We start from the raw sequence: 21,888 nt of genomic DNA, 5'->3' as shown, positions 1-21,888 counted from the left end.
TCTGTGCTCAATGGGGAGTCTGCTCCTCTGCCCCTCCCCCTGCTCACACGCTGTCTCTTGCAAATAAACGAATCTAAAAAAATAAAATGAATGAAAGGAAGCATTTACACTGACCTCTGCAGAGAAGCTTAGGATGAATCCTATCAGAGCATAGGTATTTCTTTCTCAAAGGCAGATGTGAGGGAGTTTCTGAACTCCAACCTCAGAGAGCCTGAGAGATGGGGAGCACCCGTGCTATACCTAAAGCTGGGCCACGAATGAGAAGCATGAAGGCTGCAGGAGCCAACACCCCCTAGGAGGAATTCACTCTCTCTGAACCCAAACTCTTCTATCTCAAGTTCTCACACCACAGTGTCTGGGAGGAAGAGACTGAGGTGGACTAAGTAGGCTCCAGAGGATGACACGGAACAGCTAATTCAGGCATCTTTTTTATTTTTTTAAGATTTTATTTATTTATTTGACAGAGATCACAAGTAGGCAGAGAGACAGGCAGAGAGAGGAAGGAAAGCAGGCTCCCTGGAGCAGAGAGCACAATGTGGGGCTCGATCCCAGGACCCTGGGATCATGACCTGAGCTGAAGGCAGAGGCTTAACCCACTGAGCCACCCAGGTGCCCCTAATTCAGGCATCTTAATGCAGTTTTAGGAACAGGAGTAGTCTCCCAGTTTCTGGCAAAGTGTTTTACTTAAGTGACTGATCTGGGCTGACAGCCTGGCTGTGCCTCGTACTCTGCCTGGAAACCTCTCAAGTAAGTTGCCTTTTTTCAGGAATCCCCATGTCCTCCCCAGGTTTGCCCTGGAACTGACAAGGCCTCCTTGAAGTGACAAGCTCCCTAGGTCTAGGGGGGAGAAGCACAGGAGAGCTCGTGTTCCTATCCGGGAACGCCTACCTGCCCATCTCTTGCCTGAGACAGCAGCCAAAGACACTTACCGCAGCAGTGTATCTCCTGCCGAGAAGCTGCTGCAGTTTGCAGTTAAGAAATGTCAAGAAGCTAAACCCCAGCAACATGGTTATGAAATTCAAGTCCCTTCCAGATAGGAGTCTCTCTCTCCTCTTAGAATAGAGAGCTATGGTTGGCAGAACACTGGCTGAGAGCATGTCCTCAGCCCCAATGCTAGAAGAGGTTACAGAGATATTTAGCCCAGGGGTCAGAAAATTGATTTTGTTCATTTTTTTTTTTAAGATTTTATTTATTTATTTGACAGACAGAGATCACGAGTAGGCAGAGAGGCAAGCAGAGAGAGAGGGGTGGGGAGAAGCAGGCTCCCTGCTGAGCATAGAGCCTGATGTGGGGATCGATCCCAGGACCCTGGGATCATGACCTGAGCCCGAAGGCAGCGTTTTAACCGACTGAGCCACCCAGGCGCCCCTCGTTCATTTTTTTTTTTTTAAAGATTTTATTTGGGGGGGAGGGGAGAACAAGAAAGAGAGAATCTCAAGTGGATTCCCCACCGAGCTTGGAGCCCAATAGGGGGCTTGATCTCATGACCCGAGCTGAAACCAAAAGTAGGATGCCCAACCAACTGAGCTACCCAGGTGCCCCAGAAAATTTACTTTAGAGGTCAGTGAATTTATCTGGTCATTACCCCTAAAAAGGTTTGGTCTGCTGCCTGAAGGCAGCCTCCTTGGAAGCCCAGGGAGCAATCAGACCAGGACAGGACTAGGGTGCAGTGCCTACCACTGGCTTTTGCTCCTAAGGGGCCTACAAGGGCTGGCTCAGGGAACAAAAGAACAAGTAGTTAGGCGGGGCAGTGCATTTCCTTCCCTTCCCCCCAACAGCTGCTGTCTCAGACAGCTGTATCCAGCCTGTCTGCTCAGGCTATTAAATATTCATCAGGTGCTTGCTAGCTTTAAACATGTAATGACTATTAATCCAGAGAGCAAGAGGTACATGAAGGTTCTGGAGAGAGAAAGGGAGGGCTCATAAGCATCTCTTTCTCTTAATTTCAGGAATGTGAAAACGCAGAAAGGGGTACCCATCCTGTGCATCAAAGCTGGGAACTACTTTCAGTGTAAGCTGATCTTCTGGTGGCCACTGTAGGTAGAGAGGAGAGACCAGGAGGCAATTAAGGGAGGATGGAGACTTGGGTCTGAACTCCTGCTCTTGGGCCCTGTGGTCATCCTAACCAGGACTTGCCAGTTTCCCAGGATAATCCCCGCCTCACAGGGTTGTCTGTGAAATTAAATGGGTCACTGCATCTGCATATAATTCCAGTGGAATTAGCACAGAATTAAGAGCTCAAAATGAAGACAGAGACTTCTGGCATTGAGGGGAAGCCACACCATGTTTAACAATTCCTTAAGAGCAAATTTTCTAGCAGAGGAAACTCCAGGTTCTGGTCTCCAGTGTAGAGGGTGGGTTAAAGGGGCAGGAGGTGAGAAATCTCCCTTAACATATGATGAAGGCCTAAAGTCCCACCCTCAAATAGCCCAAATTTCTGAGAGGAGAGAGGACTATTCTTTCTAAAAAAGGTTAGAACCAAAAGGTCTTCAGGCAAGGGGGGAGCAGAAGGCAGGCAAGGTGCTGGGAGAATATCCCCTTCGCTCTCCCACAGGAGTGGAGCCACTTTATGGAAGGTTCTGCTCTTCTGCTTCTTCCCTCCTTCCCTATCTTGCTCGCACAATGGCAAACACAGGTGTGTCCGAGTCACTCTCATGCTCAAGGCCTTCAATAGCTCCCTTAACTTCAGCATCAAGTTCAAGTACTTTGCCTAACATTTAGCTTTTCAAAATGGGCACTCACCTCTCTTCCAGCCTCTATTGATAGATTACCATTTACTGGGTGCTTACTACAGGTCAGGCAGAATGTCTTTCATTCAACTGAATTCATTCAATTTTTACATTCTGTAACAATGTTGTGACAGAAATGATAATCTTCCATTTTACAGATGATGAAACAGTCCTGGGGAAGGTAGTAGCTCGCCTAAGGCTCTAAAGATTGTGAAACTAACCCCGGAGGTGGCAGTGTTGACATTAGTCTGTTTAAAGCCATAATAAGATGCTGTGTTAATCTGTCTGCCTGATGTTTCCTAAACCTTCTCGACAGTTCCCCCAGGCCACTGGTATTAAGTACAGCAACAGGGCACAACCACACACTACTGACCTACTGAAGGCTTACTCTCTCCCATTAGACTGAGTTTTTGGAAGGTGAACATTATGAGCTGATAGAGACCCATGATCCAGAACAACCAGCAAATGTTCATTGTACTAGCAGTAATATTCCTGCAGAAGGAATACTGCCAGGACAGAGAATGGCTGTACAAGCTCCTTGAAATGGTTCTGGCTGACAGGTAAAACTCCTTCTACACTCTGGCATAATCCTGTAGTTGAGACTGATCACAGACTCTGAAATCAGACTACCTGAGCTTCAGTCCTGGCTCAGCTACTTAACAGCTGCATGACCTTGGGTAAATTATTTGATTTTCTCGGCCTCAGTTTCATCATTGTGTAAAGATGGGACAATAATAGCTACTTTACAAGTGGAGAAGATAGAGAATGGCACAGAGTAAAGAATCCGTGTTAGAACTGACAAAACACAATAGTAGTTAAAATACGTATTTTTCAGATTTTAACATCCCCCAAATCAGGATGCATTTTACACTTGATATGAAAACAAACTACCGTGTAGGTTTATTGGCAACATTTTTTTTTTCTTTGCAGTACTTCATACATCTCATAATAAATGACCTCAGTGCCAATGAAATACGGTGTTATCTTCTGGAAGCAGCATGCTTTTAGCATAGAGAATGGACTCCAGTACACAAAAATGTTGCCAGGGACACCCCACAACTTATTATGTGACTGTGGTACATTACTTTACCTCTCCTAGGATCAGCTGCCTCCTTCACAAAAACAGGGACACACAGTAGGCATGCAAATTCAGTTCTCTCCTCCCTTAGCCAGGTAGAGCTGCCTATTTTCCCTATGTCTCTTCCTCCTCCTTTTACAAAGTGGGGTCAAGATCAATGAATGGGAAAAGATGGAAGAAAATTTAAATGACTACTTAGCAGTAACACTGTCAGCAAACAGCTGCTTGCATGGGTTCACACAGCACAAAAACCTATCAAGAAAGAGGGAGCCCATGTTCTGCCTCGTGCAATCCAATTCCAGTACAATCTTTGGGCAAAGCCTTGAGGGACATAGACCTTCGGGGTTTGAGACCAGCAGGGAGTACTTCAGTTTCAAAAACATGACCAGAACATCGACTACTACAACCTCTATCCCCCTATTCACACGGTACAGTAGATCTCTGCGAGTATGGACAAGAAGGTTTTTCAGGCCCAACTCTTAGGCTGCTGTTCCTGAAACAAAACACAGTCCAAATCTGTTTCATCCTTAGTGGCTGGAAAGGCCTAGCAGCTGCTGATGCATTCTTACCTTCATTCTTAGCTTGAGGCAGGGGGTGGGAAGTGGTGGGAGTGAAAGCAAGAGGGGACACACCTGAGGCTTCTTGAGAAACTATCATATCCCTAGGTAAGAGATGGTGAAGCTGTTCCCTTAGCCAGGAGCACCCTGGAGATTCCACAGAAATCCTGGAGGGAGATGGAGAGAGGAGCTGACAGTGAGGGAAAAGGCATGTGCAGCTCAGCCTCGAAGCTTCTGAGGAACTACAGATGGCCAGGCATGGCAGCTAGAACAGCAAGCCTCCTTTCCACTCTCGCAGTCTGCAGTGTGAGCACAGGGTAAAGATGTGGTTTGGAGATACTCGTACGTGGGACCAAATCCTAGCCCCATCACTTACCACCAGATGTTAGTGGTGCCCAAACAATCCGGTCAGCTATTCCTTATCAGTGAGTAGCTGCTACATGCCAGAAATTACATTAATCACTTTTAAGTAATACCTACTTCAAAATGTAGATCTATACCTCTGTGGTTAATTAGTGTGCCAATATGGATAAAGGTGCCAAGATCATTTAATGGGGAAAAAGTTTTTTTGAAGTTTTTTTTTTTTTTTTTTGAGATTTATTTTTTGGGGGTGCCTGGGTGGCTCAGTAGGTTAAAGCCTCTGCCTTCGGCTCAGGTCATGATCCCAGGATGCTGGGATCAAGCCCCACATAGGGCTCTCTGCTCAGCAGGGAGCCTGCTTCTCCCCCTCCCCTCTCTCTGCCTGCCTATCTGCCTACTTGTGATCTCTGTCTGTCAAATAAACAAAAATAAAAATATTTTTTTAAAAAAGATTTATTTTTTGGAGGGGGAGAGAGGATGTGTGTGTGTGTGTGTACATGAATGCACGTGAGAGCAGGGGGAGGGGCAGAAGGAGAGAAACTCAAGCAGATTCCCTGCTGAGCATGGAGCCCAACGTGGGGCTCAGTCCCACGACCCCCAGGATTATGATCCAAGCCAAAATACACATTCAGATGTCCAACCAGCTGAGCTACCCAGACACCCCCAAAACAGTCTCTTTTTAATAAATGATGGTGGGACAACTGGATATCCACAGGCAGAAGAATGAATATGAAACTCTGACCTCACACCATATGCAAAAGTTAATGCAAAATGGGTCACAGGCCTAAATTTAAGAATTGAAACAACAGGAGTGTTAGAAGGAGATAGGTATAAATTTTCAGGACCCTGAATGAGACAATGGCTTCTTATCTAAGACAGCAAAAGCACAAGCAACAAAAGAAAATAAACTGGGCTTCATCAAAATGGAATTTTTGTGTCTCGAAGAAAATAAGAAGATAGCCCATGGAATGGAACAAAATACTTGCAAATTATCTGACAAGGGTCTCACACCAGACCATATAAAGAGCTTACAATTTAATAATAAAAAGACAAATAATTCAATTTGAATTGACAGGAGATTTAAACGAACATTTTTCCACAGAAGATACACAGATAGTGGATCAGGACACTAGTCATCAGGAAAGTGCAAATCAAAAGCACCAAGAGAGGCCACTTCACACCTGGTAGGATGGCTACAGTAAACAAAGCAGAACAGCACAGGTGTTGGTGGGGATATGGAGGAATGAGGCTGGTGGGAATGGTGCAGCCTCTACAGGAAGAGTCTGGCAGTCCTCCAACAGCTGAGCACTGAACTGCTGTCTGACCCAGCAGCTCCTCTCCGATTAGGTGCACGTCCAAGAAACTGAAAACTTATGTCCACAAAAACACTTGTACACGAATGCTCCTAACAGTATTTTTCATTACAGCCAAGAAGCAGAAACAACCCAGCAATGTCCATCAGTGGGTGAGTGGACCGAAAAAATGCATATGATGAAACGGTATTTGACAATAAAAGGAATGAAGTACTGACACATGTTACAACATGGATGGAATTTGGAGACGTGACGCTAAGTAACAGAAGAAAGTCGAAAAAGAGCCCATAGGTTGTAGGATTCCATTTATATGAAATGTCCAGAACAGGCAAGTCAACAGAGGTAGAAGAAGATGAGTGGCTGATCAGGGCCAGAGAAGGTAAGGGGACTGGGGGAGATGGCTGAAGTGCATGGGAATTCTTTTCTGGAGGTGAGAAACATGTTCTCAAATAGATGGTGGTGATGATGATATAATTTTATATCTATTAAAAGCCACTGGATTGTATATATATATTTTTTAAGATTTTATTTGAGAGGGAGAGAGTGCATGAGAGCAAGCAAGCACAAGCCGGGGGGTAGGGATGAAGGGAGAGGGCAGAAGGAGAAGGAGAAACAGACTCACTGCTCAGGAGGGAGCCTGAGAATGTGGGGCTCAATCCAAAGACCCCAGGATCATGACCTGAGCCAAAGGCAGACACTTAACCAACCGAGCCACCCAGGCGCTCCTGAATTGTATACTTTAAAATGGGTGAATCGTATGGTTATGATTGTATCTCAGTAATTTTTTTTTTTTAAGATTTTATTTATTTGACAGACAGAGATCACAAGTAGGCAGAGAGGCAGGCAGAGAGAGAGCCGGGAAGCAGCCTCCCCGCTGAGCAGAGAGCCCAACGAGGGGCTTGATCCCAGGACCCTGAGATCATGACCTGAGCCGAAGGCAGAGGCTTAACCCACTGATCCACCCAGGCGCCCCCTAATGTGTCTTTTAATCTGTAGTAACAGAAGCTAACAAGAGGCTGCAGGCTGTTAGGCTGCATACGGGCAGCATTTGGCTTGCTACAGAGGTTTTCCAGGGACTAATACTAATCAGAGCATACACGAAACAATCGCTGGCATGTAAAATCCAAATTTCTAGTTTTTCTGGAAAATCAGATCTAGCAAATCCAACAAAAAAAATTTCTGGAGCTGGAAAAGAAACATGACTGAAAATGGACTTCAAATGCTTGACACGATCCAAGGTAGAACCACTTCAAGTTACTGGAGTGACTCATTTAAAATGCGGGATAACTTCTAATACTTGGAGCTGTCTTAAATGAGATGGGTTGATGGGTTGCTTTTGGAAGTAATACGCTTCCTATCACTAGTGCCAAATACTGATACGTGCCACAACAAGGATGATCCTTGAAAACTTTATGCAAAGTGAGAGAAGCCTATCACAAAAGGCACATATTATACAACTCTATAGAAACAGAAAGTAGGTTAGTGGTTGCCAGGGGCTGGGGAGAGAAGGGAATTGGGAGTGACTGCTAACAGGTATGGGATTTCTTTTTGGGGTAGTGGGAATTTTCTGGAATTAAATAGTGATGATGGTTGCTCAGCACTGTGAATATTCTAAAAGTCACCAAACTGTACACTTTAAGACAGTTAAAAAGGTAAATTTTAAGTTATACGAATTTTGTATTAATTAAGAGAAAAGGTAGAGAAGACCAAATGAGATCGTCCTTATTAGCCACTTAGGATAGTATCACAGTAATGTTAGCTACTATTATCAACTTCATTTGATGATAAAGAAATGAAGCCCAGAGAGGGATTAAGGGTTTGGTTCTGTCAAAACAAAGACCAAGGCTATGATGAGGCAGAGTCAGTACAGGTCTTCAGTCTTGGCTCTAAAGCTTACAGGACTGTAATAAACATTCATTGGTAGTGACAGAAACCCATAGAAAATACTGGGACCAACTGACTAAGCTCCACATTCATAAAAGGCAGACCACTGGCAGACCTGGGTCTGCCAACAATAAAACCTGTTTTTCCAGGCGCAAATTACAGGCCGAGTGAAGAAAGAAGCATCCCCCAAATTCTGCTCTTCAGACTACCCTAGAAGAGTTGGAACTAATTCTCTGCATTCAGGGACTTTCCTCTAAAATTGCTTTGCCATTCATGTAATCCATATCAAACCTAGGACTTCCGTGCTCAATACACACGGTCCTCTTTAAAGTCTCCACATCTGAGAGGCTCCTGGGAGAGGCAGGTTGGGAGGACACCATCTTCAAGAAGGGAAATTTTACCGATAAAGGTTGCCTGTGCCTTTGACCTCTCCCTAGTTTGGTCTTTTCCTTTTGGTGTTCTCCTAACCGTAACAACTCACCCAGGGGCAGAGGGAAAGATCATCCAGTCAGTTCCTGGGTGGCTTCAATCAGCAGCCCCCACCTAACCAAATGAGGGGGCTTCTTAGAGAAGGAACACTAATATTTACTATTTATAGGACACCGAATTGGTTGGCCTTATATATAGTAAAACTCGTTCAGTCTGCTGACCACTGTAAGGTGTACATTATCACTATCTTCCTTCTTAGACGTGGAAATAAGTGGTTTTAGGTCACTAAACAAAGAAAAGTTGTCGATTCAATTCTTAGGTCTCATGCTCTCTCTACTATGCCCCACTATCCCTTTCAGAGTGTCTCCTAAGGGTGAGAAATACCCCTTCCTTAGATTAAAACTGATATAACGTGGATAGTAAAAGTGTTAGGTTCTGACTACAAACCTGGGCTCGATTACTAGCCAACTATACTAATTATGTGACCCCAGGAAGTTACTTAACCTCATTTAAGTCTCAGTCACTTCTGTAATACACACATAATACTGGACAATTGTTGTCTATCTGTCCAGTATCCATTCCCTTTTCCTAATAACACCCTGACTTCCTTTGGAGGAATTAGTTTTTTCTTAACACATCCTGGTAAAGTATGAACATGTGACTTAAGCTAATACAGTCTGACATTCCCTCCCTAGAACTTGAATCTCAAGGGAAAAAGAAAGCAAACGGCTAGAACTCGCTCATTCTAGCAACAACACCTAAACAGCTAGTCCTGGCTCCAAGAACATTCCTGTGGTCTATCACTGCTGTCCCAGTTCTCTGCAGCCAATCTGGTTCCCATGCCAGATTTTTCCAGCCTTCACACTAAATCTCCAAGTCCTTAACATCGTTCTAATAAATTCCTTTTTATTTACATCAACCGGTCACTTTGCTGCTTACAACCAGTGAACGTCAAACGAAACACTGTTCCATTAGGTTATTGACAGGATAGGGTAGGATTCAACAGATGGAAGTTGACACTACAATCATCACAAGTAAATTCAATATGGACTGTAAACCAACATATGAACACAACCGTGTTGTAAATATGGTAGAGATGACAGGCAAGAAAGACCTGCCCATGGATTATGTTCCAGGCCACCTCCTGGCGAAACTATTTCATAGTTAGGATAAAAGTCCCACATCCTCAGTAGAAAGCTACCTTAACATACCTGACATGGGTCTTCACTACCCATTCTACTCCAGGAAATGCCTCAGGAGTTTTCAATCACCTGAAAACGGAGAAGTAAGAGATCAGCCTTTTGAAGAGGAAGTTCTAAAGACATACAAAATAAAAGATAGAGATCCTGCATGCAGTTTACACATTACAGGAGAGAAACATGCAACTTTAAAGAAATTTTAAGTAACATTTCATTGTGAATATCAATATGGGGACCTATAGGGCTCATCCTTGTACATTTTTAAATAGCTGAGCAGAAAGCTTGACTTTGGGGAGCAGCAGGTCTAATCTACAGTCATTGAAATTTTACAATGTGTCATTTAAGATGTCAGACTTTGTGCCCAGGTTACATTACAGTTCACTTGTGATGGGCAGGATTATTAAGAGTTATGGCTAATTTATGCGGCAGCATATGGTTTTTCTTTTTACAGCTATTTTTATTAAACAAGTTTTGCAAAGTTTTAACATTAAAATTAACAGCTAAAGAATTGTTTATGCAAGTTGCTGTCACAGTTTATGTAAAAGAGAAATATGTGCTATTAAAATCAGACATTTAGGTTACCTTTGGTTTTTTGCGATGCATGTTAGCTTTACACATCCTGATTCTCTTGCGATAATTTTCCTTTAAAAAGGGGGGTATAGAGTGATCTCTTTTCATCAAAACAAGACATAATGCCCTGAAAGCTGACTTCAAACCATGGTTGAAAATTCAGTTATTTACACTTTATCACAATCTACAAATACATTTTTTTGTTGGTGTGTTTTAAAAAAGAAAAAAAATGTCCATCATGCACTGCTGCAGGCAGCTTGGCACTTCCATACAAGAGGATTTTTCACCCCCGAGCAGTTTAGGTGGCTCCGTTAGGGAAGGCACGAGAACCCTGAGAATTAACAGAGGAGTGGAAACGGGGCCAACCAATTCCATCATTTCCTCTCTTGGTCTCTCAGGAGGGAGTTCAGAGCCAGCCGATCATGCCAGATCCTGCCCCAGCCCAGCTGATTTGTTAACAGCATTTCTGGGATCAGAAGGGAAACCCATAAGGGCGCCCAGGGTTTGCGGAATTGCCGTATCTAAAGGCAGGTGCTATCCCTTTCCAAGCTCGAGGAGATTATTTGGTGTCACGCTTAGGGCCACCTAGGGGCTCTACAGAGGTGCAGATGGGGTGGCTGGCACTTTAAACACTGAGGCCTATGTATGGAAACCAATCCAAGTTTCGGCTTAGTTGGGTTTTTCTCTCCAGCAATTAGAGCTTGTGATAGGATGGGATAAAACTGCTGTCAAAACAACTTCCAGGGGGTGAAAAAGCTTTGATTATTTTTAAACTAAAACTTAACAACTCGATAAACTTTTTTTTTGGTAAACTTAAAATAAAATCCCCCCCACCACTTTTAAGAATATCTCCAACTTTTAACAAGCCCATTAACTTTAGAGTTAATTTAAGTTTATTTGAAAGAGAAAACTATTTTATTGTCCACCCAAAAAAATGACAATTCATCACATTTACTTTGATTAAAAAAGGACTAAACTTTATTGACAAACTGCTGCAGACATTTTGACATAAGTTTAAGCTACCTATTTAGGCAGACTTACACATGTAGCATTTAATCTTCCAAGAACAAAATGGGAGGACGGTACAAATCCAATTAGGACTTTAACTTATGTACAAAGTGGATTTTGATTCCTTTTTCATTCAGCTGCAGTGTCCCTTTTTATATCATGCTAGTGTTGAGACATACTTGACTAACTATCTTGGAAACAGTTCAATATTGACAACCGTCACTTAAAAAAATCGTCAGCTTTTGGTTCCAGTGTCCAAGTGAGCTTTTCATGGAGTGCAGAACCTCAGATGGACAAAACACTTTGTCTTTTTAAATACTGAAATTTTAAATTATTAGTGCTATCACTGAAAGATTTTTCATGGCTAAAAAGCTCTGCATCAAATTCAATCCAGGTGGCTAGCCCCTCTCCCCAAGTTCACCTCTTCAAAACCTGCTCCCCACTAAGTATCTCTCAACACTGTATGTCTGGGGCTAGATTTCAAAACCCACATAATGAAAAAGTCAGTTTTACAAACCTAATTTTGTTGTTGTTGTTTTAAATCAATTAACGTTAAAAATTGCATCAACTATTTAATTCATGAGGATCTTTCATATTAAAATTTAACCTTAAGATTCAACCGCCATGTGCTTTTAAAGGAAACATTTTTAGAGACCTCTGAGCTCACTTTTACATGGTGGCACCTACTGCCGTTAACGTTGTGATTTTAAATCTTAAACAGCCCTGAATTTTGAAATGTAGCCTAGTTTGGGATTCTGCAACTACAACTTTACGGGATGCCTCAAATCAAAACTAAGAGAAAGTTAACAAGCCTTAAACTTCAGAACCTTTAAGCAAGCAATGTCACTTTTGAAACTAACAGGTTTGTGGTTTTTTTTTTTACTCAACTTTTTTTTTATTATAAAAGGTACATTTCTGTTTATATTTAAACAACAAAGAAAAAAGCATCTACACACTTAAAAAATTAATTCGATATTCCTAAATCTATTTTAACTCATTTTAAAATACTACATACAGAAGCCAGAATGCAGAGTTAAGAATGGAGTAAGGTGGGGAGAAGAAGGGGACCACGAAGAAAAACACTTAGACAATTACTTGTCTGTTGTGGGTAAAGCAACAGGAATCCTGGGAGATACAAGAAATCAGTAACAACTTTGCTCATAACTGATATTTTCCCCTCATGTTTGTTTTTAATAACGTCCATATGGGTGCTCTCTGTATGCTCCCTTCACCGGCCTAGCTGGAGGGGCCTTCAGCGACGGCCTGGTCCCATTCCAGTCGTCTTGGCCTGCGGGGAAAGCAAAAACAGTTTATAAACCACACGCCATGGGCATTATGGGAGGAGCAAGAATAGGTCATCTGGTAAAGATCACCAAAGACACCACTTTGTTTCCGGTGTCTTGCCACATCCCAGTGGGTCCTTGCTTTTTGCTCTGCTTGGCCCTCCTGAACAACTTCATTTCCAAGCTGCAGGGCAACTCTGAGCAGACAGACAGAATGAAAAGGCTCAGAAAAGGCCTTGGAGTCATCTTTAGCAAGTATGTTCTCCACAGGCAATATAATCTTCTCCTCCAGCCCCCAAATCTGGATAAACCCAACACCTTGCTTGAGACAGTGAGGAAATGAATCTCAGTACATCTGCAATGCCCTTTTTCCTGTTCCCAATGGAATTGGGCAAAGAAAGCCTATGGAACCTTTAGGAAATCAGAATGGAAGCAGGTGGCTCCCTTTCCAACAGCAAGTCAGGTTTCCCTGTTGAGAAGTGTCCTCTCTGGGAGAAGCAAGCAAGGGCCGCATTTCATGAGGCCTCTCCATCAGCAGAGCTGGTCCACTGCTCTGGTGTAGGGAAGTAGGACGTGTTTATAGCACTGATACGGAGAATTCACTGTTTCCTTTCTCATGCAATAGTCCAGAGAAGCCAGACAACATGGTTGACAGCCCCAAATAACTTTCTTTTATTACAGGGAAAAGCCTGAAAGAGATGGTCGCTTACTTCTACAGCTGACCTCTTATGAAAAGGAGCTGCATGTATGAGCTTATTCTCCCACTCGCCCTCACAGGCTACCCATGCCAGTTCATCCCCAACGCGTTTCCCCAGCTGCCTGCATTCACAAATCTGAGCCTCCATCACTGTAAGTCTAAAACCTCTACATGGACCTCAAGTCCCAGAGACCCTATCTAAGCTTATTTTTACCCTTAGTATAATAGGTACAGCCATTACTTTCCAAATGGCTTCTGGTACTAACAAGACAGTTTATTTTTTTGTAATTCTGTTTATAAAGGCCAAAATTATAACAGATTAAGTGTGGCAACATCACACCAGGAGCAGTAGAGGCAGCCTGCCTCTTTCAGTGCAGTCTCTTCTCAAGCAAAACAGAAATGTAATTCAGTCAAACACACACAGAGGCAGCATTGTGCTGCCTCACCGATGGGAGGGAAATACCCTGGGGCAATCCCACTGCCCTTCTTCTAAACAGTGGCCTAGGAGAGCTGAGCAGTGTTACTGATGGCAACTGTCCAGCACCATTTAGCTAGAATTGGTAAAACGGTTTCCCTAGGCAAGCAGCTGACTGGCTACTACAGACTGCGCAGACAAGTTAGGCTCAGATTGTATGCGGGAGCTCTAAGGAACTAGGGGTAAGGGGAGACTGTTAACTAGTGTCTTAAGATGAATTGTCAATTGCTGAGCCCCTGGCCAAGGACTCTGGAATTCCCAAGGTATGCTGAAAATACCTTGCATTTAAAAAGCGGCTCTCTCTGCACCCACACGGAACTCCCTCTGGGGCCCATTAACACGGGGCCATAATTGGCACTCGAAGACTCTTGAGCAATGTGTTTTCAACTAAACAGACAGTTCGGTCCTGCTGCCATTCCAGCCTCTATAGCTCTCTTGGGATCAAGGACTGAGCTGAGATGTCTCCAAGCCAGGAAGGAGCTTGTGCCAGTACTGCCATGAAGTGGCCCCTACTGCCTGAGATCTGAGATGACAGGCAGGATGCTTGCACCCAACCTGCTTTTGCCTAGCTACCTGCCATCTGGTTAGTTCCCTTTCCGCTAACATTTCCTCTACATTGAGATTCTTTTCAGTGAGATCCAAAATTCTTCCTCAGAATGAAGTGGGGTGGGGTACATGGGTGGCTCAGTCGGTTAAGCATCTGCCTTCAGCTCAGGTCATGATCCCGGGGCTCTGGGATTGAGCCCTGCGTTGGGATTCCTGCTCAGTGAGAAGTCTGCTTCTCCCTCTCCCTCTGTTGCTCCCCTGCTTGTGCTCTCTTACTCTCTCTCTCTCAAAATAAATAAACAGAATCTTAAAGAAAAAAAATGTAGTGGGGCTGGAAAATAAAACTGTATATGATGTAGTTCTCAGTATCTACCCATGTGGCCTAGGCACCAGCAGCAAGGGCCCTGCAACATGACCTAGGCCTGGCAATCTCCCCTGGTCTAAAGGAGAAAAGGATCAACATCAGCTTAGAAGTCTGGTACTCCAACCAGGTCTAGCTGGACCTGAGCCCTAGTCTAAGACATCTGCTTAGCCTTCTAAGGGTAACCCCATCTCACCTTAAGAGCTCCTCTTTCTACGGGACACCACACAATTGCAATAAAAACGGGATGGCTACTGTCCTATCAACATCTCAGCTTTCTAAAGGTTCCTCTTTCGGTGTGTGACTGGCAGCCCCCAGTAATCCAGTCACTAGCATTCCCACAGACACTTACTTGCACACTCTGCCCAACATGGAAATAAAGACATACCATAAGCTTCGTAAGAATCCTGAACCTCCCCATGTCCATAGTCATAATATTCTGAGTCCCTGAAAGCCAAAGACAAGAGTGTTAGAGAGCTACAGAGTAACTCTACTTCCATTTCCCCTTCTTCCCACATTTCAGGCATTTTACTACATGTGTAGGGCAGGAAAATGCTCATTTTGCCCCATCTCCAAACCAGAAAATATTTCCAAAACAGGTATGTGCTATGTACTTAAAACAAAACAAAACAAAACAACAAATTACAACCACTGCAAAGAAAAATGGATACCACGTAATTTAAAGTGAAAAAGCACAATCCAAAACTGACTATCTTAATCACAGTGTACATACTCACACACACACACACACACACACAAATTTATAGGGCTCTGTGGAAGAGAGCAAACAAACATACTGTTCTGTCCCCACTGTACAATTATGAAATACTTTTTTAATCAATCACAGATAAAATACATATACACAAAAACGTTATTTAAGAGTGCAGAAAATAACCTAAGTTATGGTAGTAGGATTCTAGCTTCCTTTTATTTATTTATTTAAAAAAATTTCTTTTTTTTTTTTTTTTAAGATTTTATTTATTTGACAGAGAGAAATCACAAGTAGACGGAGGGGCAGGCAGAGAGAGAGAGAGAGGGAAGCAGACTCCCTGCTGAGCAGAAAGCCCGATTCAGGACTCGATCCCAGGACCCTGAGATCATGACCTGAGCGAAAGACAGCGGCTTAACCCACTGAGCCACCCAGGCGCCTTTAATGTGGCAATAATACATCCAAACAATTTAAAGGCATTTCCCCTTCATTTCCATGTGGTCACAGCTCAGGAAATTTTCACGTTATTCCCAGATTCTATACTATAAATTCAGATACACAAGGTGCCTGGGTGACTCGGTTGAGTGAATGCTTTCAGCTCAGGTCATGATCCTGGAGTCACAGGAACGGGTCCTGTCCTGGGCTCCCTGCTCAGCAGGGGGTCACCTCCTCTGACCTTCCCCCCTCATGCTTGCTCTCTCTCAAATAAATAAAACCTTTTAATAAATAAATAAATTCAGATTCACAGTTCCCTAAGCTTACAGATCTGCATGCCTTATAGATGTGGAAAGGAAAGGAGATACCCCCCAAAGGGGAGCCTCACTGCTCTGCAGATGTGTGCTACCTAAATCTCTCCATTATTCCAACTCCCTCCATCCACCCCAGGACACCGAAACAGTACTTCTCTCGCCTGACTTACCCTTGGCTCTGGCTGTAATAGCCTTCGTAGCCTTCATAACTCTGTTCTGCATATGTGTCATCATACCCCTACAACAAATAAAATGAAAAAGAAAGGCAAAATCACACAGAATGGGGAAGGTAATTACATCCCATGGGAGGATGGTAGGCTTCTAGATTAACAGAATGCAGAATTTTCCCCCAAAATTAACACCCACTGGTAAAGAGTTGACAGAGAAATTTTTTTTTTTTTTTAAAGAAAAAAATGAAACAAAAAGGAACCATCAACCAAACCAAACCACTCTCCAAATTGTGGGCAGGAAACAAGGAAAAGTTGAACTTGAGCATTATCAGCAGTACTAGTGAAAAGACTCCTTATTAAAACACTGTATATTTGTCAAGGCACAGCCTATTTCCTATTTCATCTATTCACATGTAGTAAACTATGCTTAAAATGGAAAAATCTTCTCATAGTTTAACATTCACTGCAAAAGAAGAGACCAGACTCCAGATCTTACAGGCAGTCCTTGCTACCTACACCAAGGGCCAATGCCCTATCATTCAACTTCCTTTGGCAGCCTTCTAGGTATCGGGAAATGGCACACTGCTCAAACTTCTTACATATTCTTCATAGGTTTCTGGTGCAGGGGGCGGAGGCAAAGGTATCCTCTGAATGCCTGCTGTCCGTGCTCTGGGTGCTGGAGCACCCCTCACTGTAGGTGGGGGCGGCACTCCTCGAGTTACCGTGGCACCTCTGGTGATGGCTCCTCTCACAGGTGTACCACGTACCAAAGCCCCCCTAGGTGGTCCAACACCACGGCCCCTGTAAGAAGAAGACATGTTTTTGTTTTTAAGATCTTATTCATTTGGGGCGCCTGGGTGGCTCAGTGGGTTAAAGCCTCTGCCTTTGGCTCAGGTCATGATCCCAGGGTCCTGGGATCAAGCCTTGCATCGGGCTTTCTGCTCAGCAGGAAGCCTGCTTCCTCCTCTCTTTCTGCCTGCCTCTCTGCCTCCTTGTGATTTCTGTATGTCAAATGAATAAATAAATCTTAAAAAAAAAATCTTATTTATTTATTTGACACAGAGAGAGAGATCACAAGCAGGCAGAGAGGCAGGCAGAGAGAGAAGGGGAAGCAGGCTCCCCGCCAAGCAGAAAGCCCAATGCAGGGCTCGATCCCAGGACCCCAAGATTATAACCTGAGCTGAAGGCAGAGGCTTTACCCAACTCAGCCACCCAGGTACCCCAGAAAACGTATTTTAAATGGAGATTTTAATACATAGATAATACTTTCATGTTCAGATTTGTTTGCAAATTCTGGAGCCAGACAGATCCCACAATGCCTTAAGCAGACCATTATTAAAACAGAGAAAAAACAAATGAACCAACAAACAAAATCCCCCCAAAAACCAAAGAGGTGGGTAAAGGACCCATACTGGAGACTTCCCAGGTTCCCAAGTGGACCTGTAGATGTTTCATCAGTGTACTACTTTGGAAAGTCTGAACATTCCATAAAGTCAGTCACAAAAGGTAAACTTCTCACTTCTAAAGCCAGAGACCATTCTAAACTGCTAGAACTATCCAAAATTAAAAGACCAACAAAAGTTTCAACAGGACTGCTGCACTTGGCTATGGCCAAAGGACCTAAGATCTACTTAATTCCACTCTTGCTGGTACAAATCCCGAGGCCCCTTCTAAGAAGGAAGAAAGAGCACCACTAAGAGAGAAACGGTACTGGCCAAACTTACATCCTGTTTCTAGTTGTTTCCATTATTTTTTTTACCTGGGAACAGGTGGAGGAGGAGGTGCAGCTCCTCGGCCTCTCACTGGCACCCCACGTCCGCGAGAGGGCTCCGGTACTCCATTCAAGTAGGAAAGCTCTAAAAATTGCTCCTGGCAGATATCATCCATCATATCCTGCAAATGAAAGATAAAAGGATTACTGGGCCACATCTCTACCTTCTGTTGAGAAGCTGTCCAGCCCACATAAGCCTTGGATACTAAGACCAGCTCTGAACGCTCAGACGAAGTCTCAGGTCATGCATTTTCTGAAGTCAAACGGCACCCTACCTGTCACCTCTTCGAGGAAAGTCCTGATGGCAGACCCCTCATTATTCAGCTGAAGCTTTTCATAATTAGTCCCTACCTGGCTCTCCAGATCACTTCCATCCACTCTCCACGGATAAACTCCTTTCAAGCCATGCAGAACCACCTGTAGTTCAGAACCTAGCATACTTAGACACCCATTCTTGCAAATAGCTTCCTTTTCCTAGAATAGTAAAAGCTGCTACCGTTAATTAAGCTCTACGCACTGGGTACTTTATAATAAGCTCACTATAGGTTTTGCAGTTTAATCTTCAAGGTTACCCTGAAGTAAGTAAGCAGGTCGTCCCATTTTACAGCTGGGAAACGGAATCAGGGCATATAAAGCCACCAGCCTAAGGACAGACAGCTAGTAAGTAGCAGACTTGATGTGAATTCAGAATTACCTGTCTCCAAAATCTAGGCTTTGAATCATCTGACTACACTGCCTTTTTTGTCTACCTGAGAGACTAACGCACTCTTAGAAGACTTAATCTAAAATATTACTTCTTTTGAAAACCTTTGATGCCACCCCCACTCCCTCCTCTTTTTCCACAGCACTGTGAAATTTTCTCAGACCCAAGCACTTACCACATCATTCTAGAATTGTCTTTCTCACTAGATTGTGAGAAAGGAGCCATTTTTGTAACTTCAGACCCAAGCAGAGTATTAGGCACCTACCAGATACTTAACAAATGTTTGGGATGAACAAGGAACCTGAGGCTCAGAAAAGTGAAATAATAACTTGTCCAAGATGACGCAGATAAAGGTCCCAGTCCAGTGCTCTTCCTACTGTACCAGGAAGCCTCTCTGGTACAGTTAATGGTTCTAAGGGGAAAACGGAGGCTCTGGTCATGGATGCAAAAATAGGCTCACTTTCTTTTTCTTCACAAGAGGGAAGAATTGAGTCAAATGCCATTTGCAAATCTTTTCACATATTTCCTGATGAGAGCCATTCAGTTTTAATACTCCATGCTTTTTTATATATCCCAGGTGGACAGAGCTTCAAGAATAGAAGATTCTAGTCACCACAGAGATGCCCCCCTCCCCAACTCTTCACCTCCTCCTACCTTGCACATTACTGCTGCTTGAGACCCACCCTGGAGAATCAAGTGACCAGTGACGGCCGATTTGCCTGGATTCTTCCAAATGCTACACCAACACCAAAGACACCCTGATACGCCTGGCAGACATATTTTTCGAAGATCCACTTACATGAAAGCCTCGTAAAGCTATGCCTTTTGAGAAATACGCTGAAACTAAGGATAAAGAGGAGATATGCATTCCCTTACAGCCCTTCAGACACTGGGAGGCTCAGGGTGCTTCAAGAGAACACCTCAAAAAGAGCAAAAAGAACTCCCTCAAGGGAAAATTTACCAGCTCCGAGGTCTTCTCTAGGAGATTTTAAGTTGGCTGTTTCATGTTTGAACATTCTAACGAAGACGAGGTACTTGGAAGCAAAGCAGCTGCTGAGACATCCGAGACAGTGTTGGAATTCTTAGAGCTCAGCATTATAGGTACACACTGCCTATAAATTTTTGCTCTACCGATTCTCACATCCTCTGACAACCACATTTAGTTCCAACTCCTCATTCTGCATTACACAAGAAAGCCAACAACTGTATCTCACCTCCTCTTAGTTTTAGTGACGAAAACAGGAAGCTTACTCGACTCTCGTGAAGAGTATTTCCCATGCTTCCCAAGGTTCCAGATTCATGCCTGGTTATTAAATATTCAACTGTAGTATGCTAACTCTGGCAACTAGTAAGTCTTGCTGAGCAAAAATCACACCATTTTCTACTTATTCAAAGAATGGACCTTCTGAACAGGTGGTAATAAGCAAGACTTAAGGTAACCTGGGCTGTCCCAACTCTTCGTGGGCCTCCGTTATACTCTGAAAGAAACTGCACACCTATTTGTTTAATATCCTCAACAGTCAAGCCTATAACAATCACACCTCTTTCAAACCAAACCCTATGTAAGAAATTCCTTCAGGAGAGACAGCCCTGAATACACCCTAGTCAAAATTTGATCTATCAAGATTGGAAGCTAGAAGCCTCTTTCTGCTGTCTTCTACACTCTTCAGAGTCTAGAACATAAACCCCTGAGTACAGGGGGTTTACAACCATCTTAGCCATTTTCCTATCGTAACTTCCTAGTTCCACACTAGTACCAACACACTTAGCTCAGTCAAGACTCTGTTAAATCTTTCTTAACCAGATGTTCAGATGCCAGACACACTGTGGACCTAAGATACTAAAACAGATCCCGGTATATAACTAAAAACACATTAGATAAGGAGGGGTAGAGTAGCTTTGAGGTACAGTGCTTTGAGGACTAGGTAAAAGTAACACACTACCTCAGAAAAATGAGCATAAATACGGAATTTGGTAGGCAATTTCATGCTACGCAGAGATCGTGATTAAGAACCCCTGCCTCATTAGCAACAGCACAAGATCCCAGTTCTCTCTTGCTCAGTGATATAGGATGTGGATTTCCTTACTGGTACTAGAAACTTCTTGACTTCCTCCATAGCATGGGCCATGAGAGCATAAGCTTCACATGGGGGTCCAAAGACTTCAATGAAGACATGCAGATCCATATTCAAGTGGGCGTATTTGGGGTCTCCACCTTTGCGCAGCTCTTCCTCCTATGGAAAAATGCAGAAAGACATCGTATCACATGGAATGGGAGAAAATGACACTTGCGTCCAGTGTAAAGAGACACCAAGAAATAACCTAAACATCTCAGAAAAACAGTAAAGTGTAAGAAAGCAAAACAAGATCTAGAGAATAGTAATTCACGCAACCTGCTAAACCTGTAATCAGTCTGCTACTAACTGTCTTGATTTCCTGATGTATTCACTGCAGCTCTTATTAGAAGGTATAAAAGAGAGAAACGTAATTCCAGTCTTCACTCAGATATCAGCTGTTTGCCAAGCAAGCGTGCATTCACTCATTGCCAAGCATTTGCTTTTCAATCCCAGCTAGTGCTGTTAAGTACCAGCTCTTCTTCTTTTACTTCAAATAAATAAATAAATAAGCAAACAAGCTTATTTATTTACAAGGAGCAATGGGAAGGGGAGAGTGAATCTTAACAGGCTCCATGCATAGTGAGGAGCCCGAAGCAGGCCTGACCTCACAAACCCTGAGATCATGACCTAAAGAGAAACCAAGAGTTCGATGCTTAACTGACTGAGCCACACAGGTATCCCTAAACTTTTAAACTTAATTAGTTAATTATTTTTCAAAAAACGATTTTATTTATTAATTTGAGAGAAAGACAGAGAGAGCACAAGCAGGGGAGAGGTAGAGGGAGAAGCAGACTCCCTGCTGAGCTGGGTGCCTGACGTGGGACTCCATCCCAAGAACTGGAGATCATGACCTGAGCTGAATGCAGATGCTTAACCATCTGTGCCACCCAGGCGCCCCACTTTTTAACTTATTAAGTGACCTCTACCCCCCACTGTGGGGCTTAAACTCATAGCCCCGAGATCAAGAGTCACATGCTCTCCTGACTGAATCAGCCAGGTGGCCCAGCACTAGCTCTTCTTATTTGCTTATATGGTCTGGGAGTTCTAGGGGAGGAAAGTCAGGATAGAGTGAAGAAAATCCCATGTAAGTCTCAGTAGGTAAAATAACATACTTCAGCCCTAAGTGTATCCATCCATCTAGTGAGAAAAGTGAGTGGATAAAAGAAAGGGCTCTGAGAAA

At 43.4% G+C, this 21,888-nt stretch overlaps 1 protein-coding gene across 2 annotated transcripts in view; it reads right to left on the bottom strand.

Moving 5' to 3' along the window:
* The window catches only part of KHDRBS1 (KH RNA binding domain containing, signal transduction associated 1), a 42,376-nt gene that overhangs the window by 2,364 nt on the left and 18,124 nt on the right, over positions 1–21,888 (bottom strand). Inside the window, exons 4-10 of one of the 2 annotated variants that reach the window (XR_014299420.1) lie at positions 20,679–20,825; positions 17,877–18,010; positions 16,717–16,918; positions 16,118–16,185; positions 14,878–14,936; positions 12,223–12,415; positions 9,562–9,621 (exon numbers count right to left, since the gene is read on the bottom strand). Coding sequence is in view for 1 of the 2 variants with exons in the window: in XM_082685732.1 (XP_082541858.1) it covers positions 12,318–12,415; positions 14,878–14,936; positions 16,118–16,185; positions 16,717–16,918; positions 17,877–18,010; positions 20,679–20,825 (708 nt within the window). In the remaining variant the exon portion in view is untranslated. Of the gene's footprint in view, positions 1–9,561; positions 9,622–11,074; positions 12,416–14,877; positions 14,937–16,117; positions 16,186–16,716; positions 16,919–17,876; positions 18,011–20,678; positions 20,826–21,888 lie in introns of those variants that run through there. The other variant, XM_082685732.1, reaches the window with a different exon arrangement.

The sequence above is a fragment of the Mustela nivalis genome, assembly GCF_964662115.1.
Source record: "Mustela nivalis genome assembly, chromosome: 10".
NCBI classification, from domain to species: Eukaryota; Metazoa; Chordata; class Mammalia; order Carnivora; family Mustelidae; genus Mustela; species Mustela nivalis.
The sequence above is the reverse complement of the archived record's forward strand: the minus strand, read 5'-3'. Positions and strand labels throughout refer to the sequence as shown.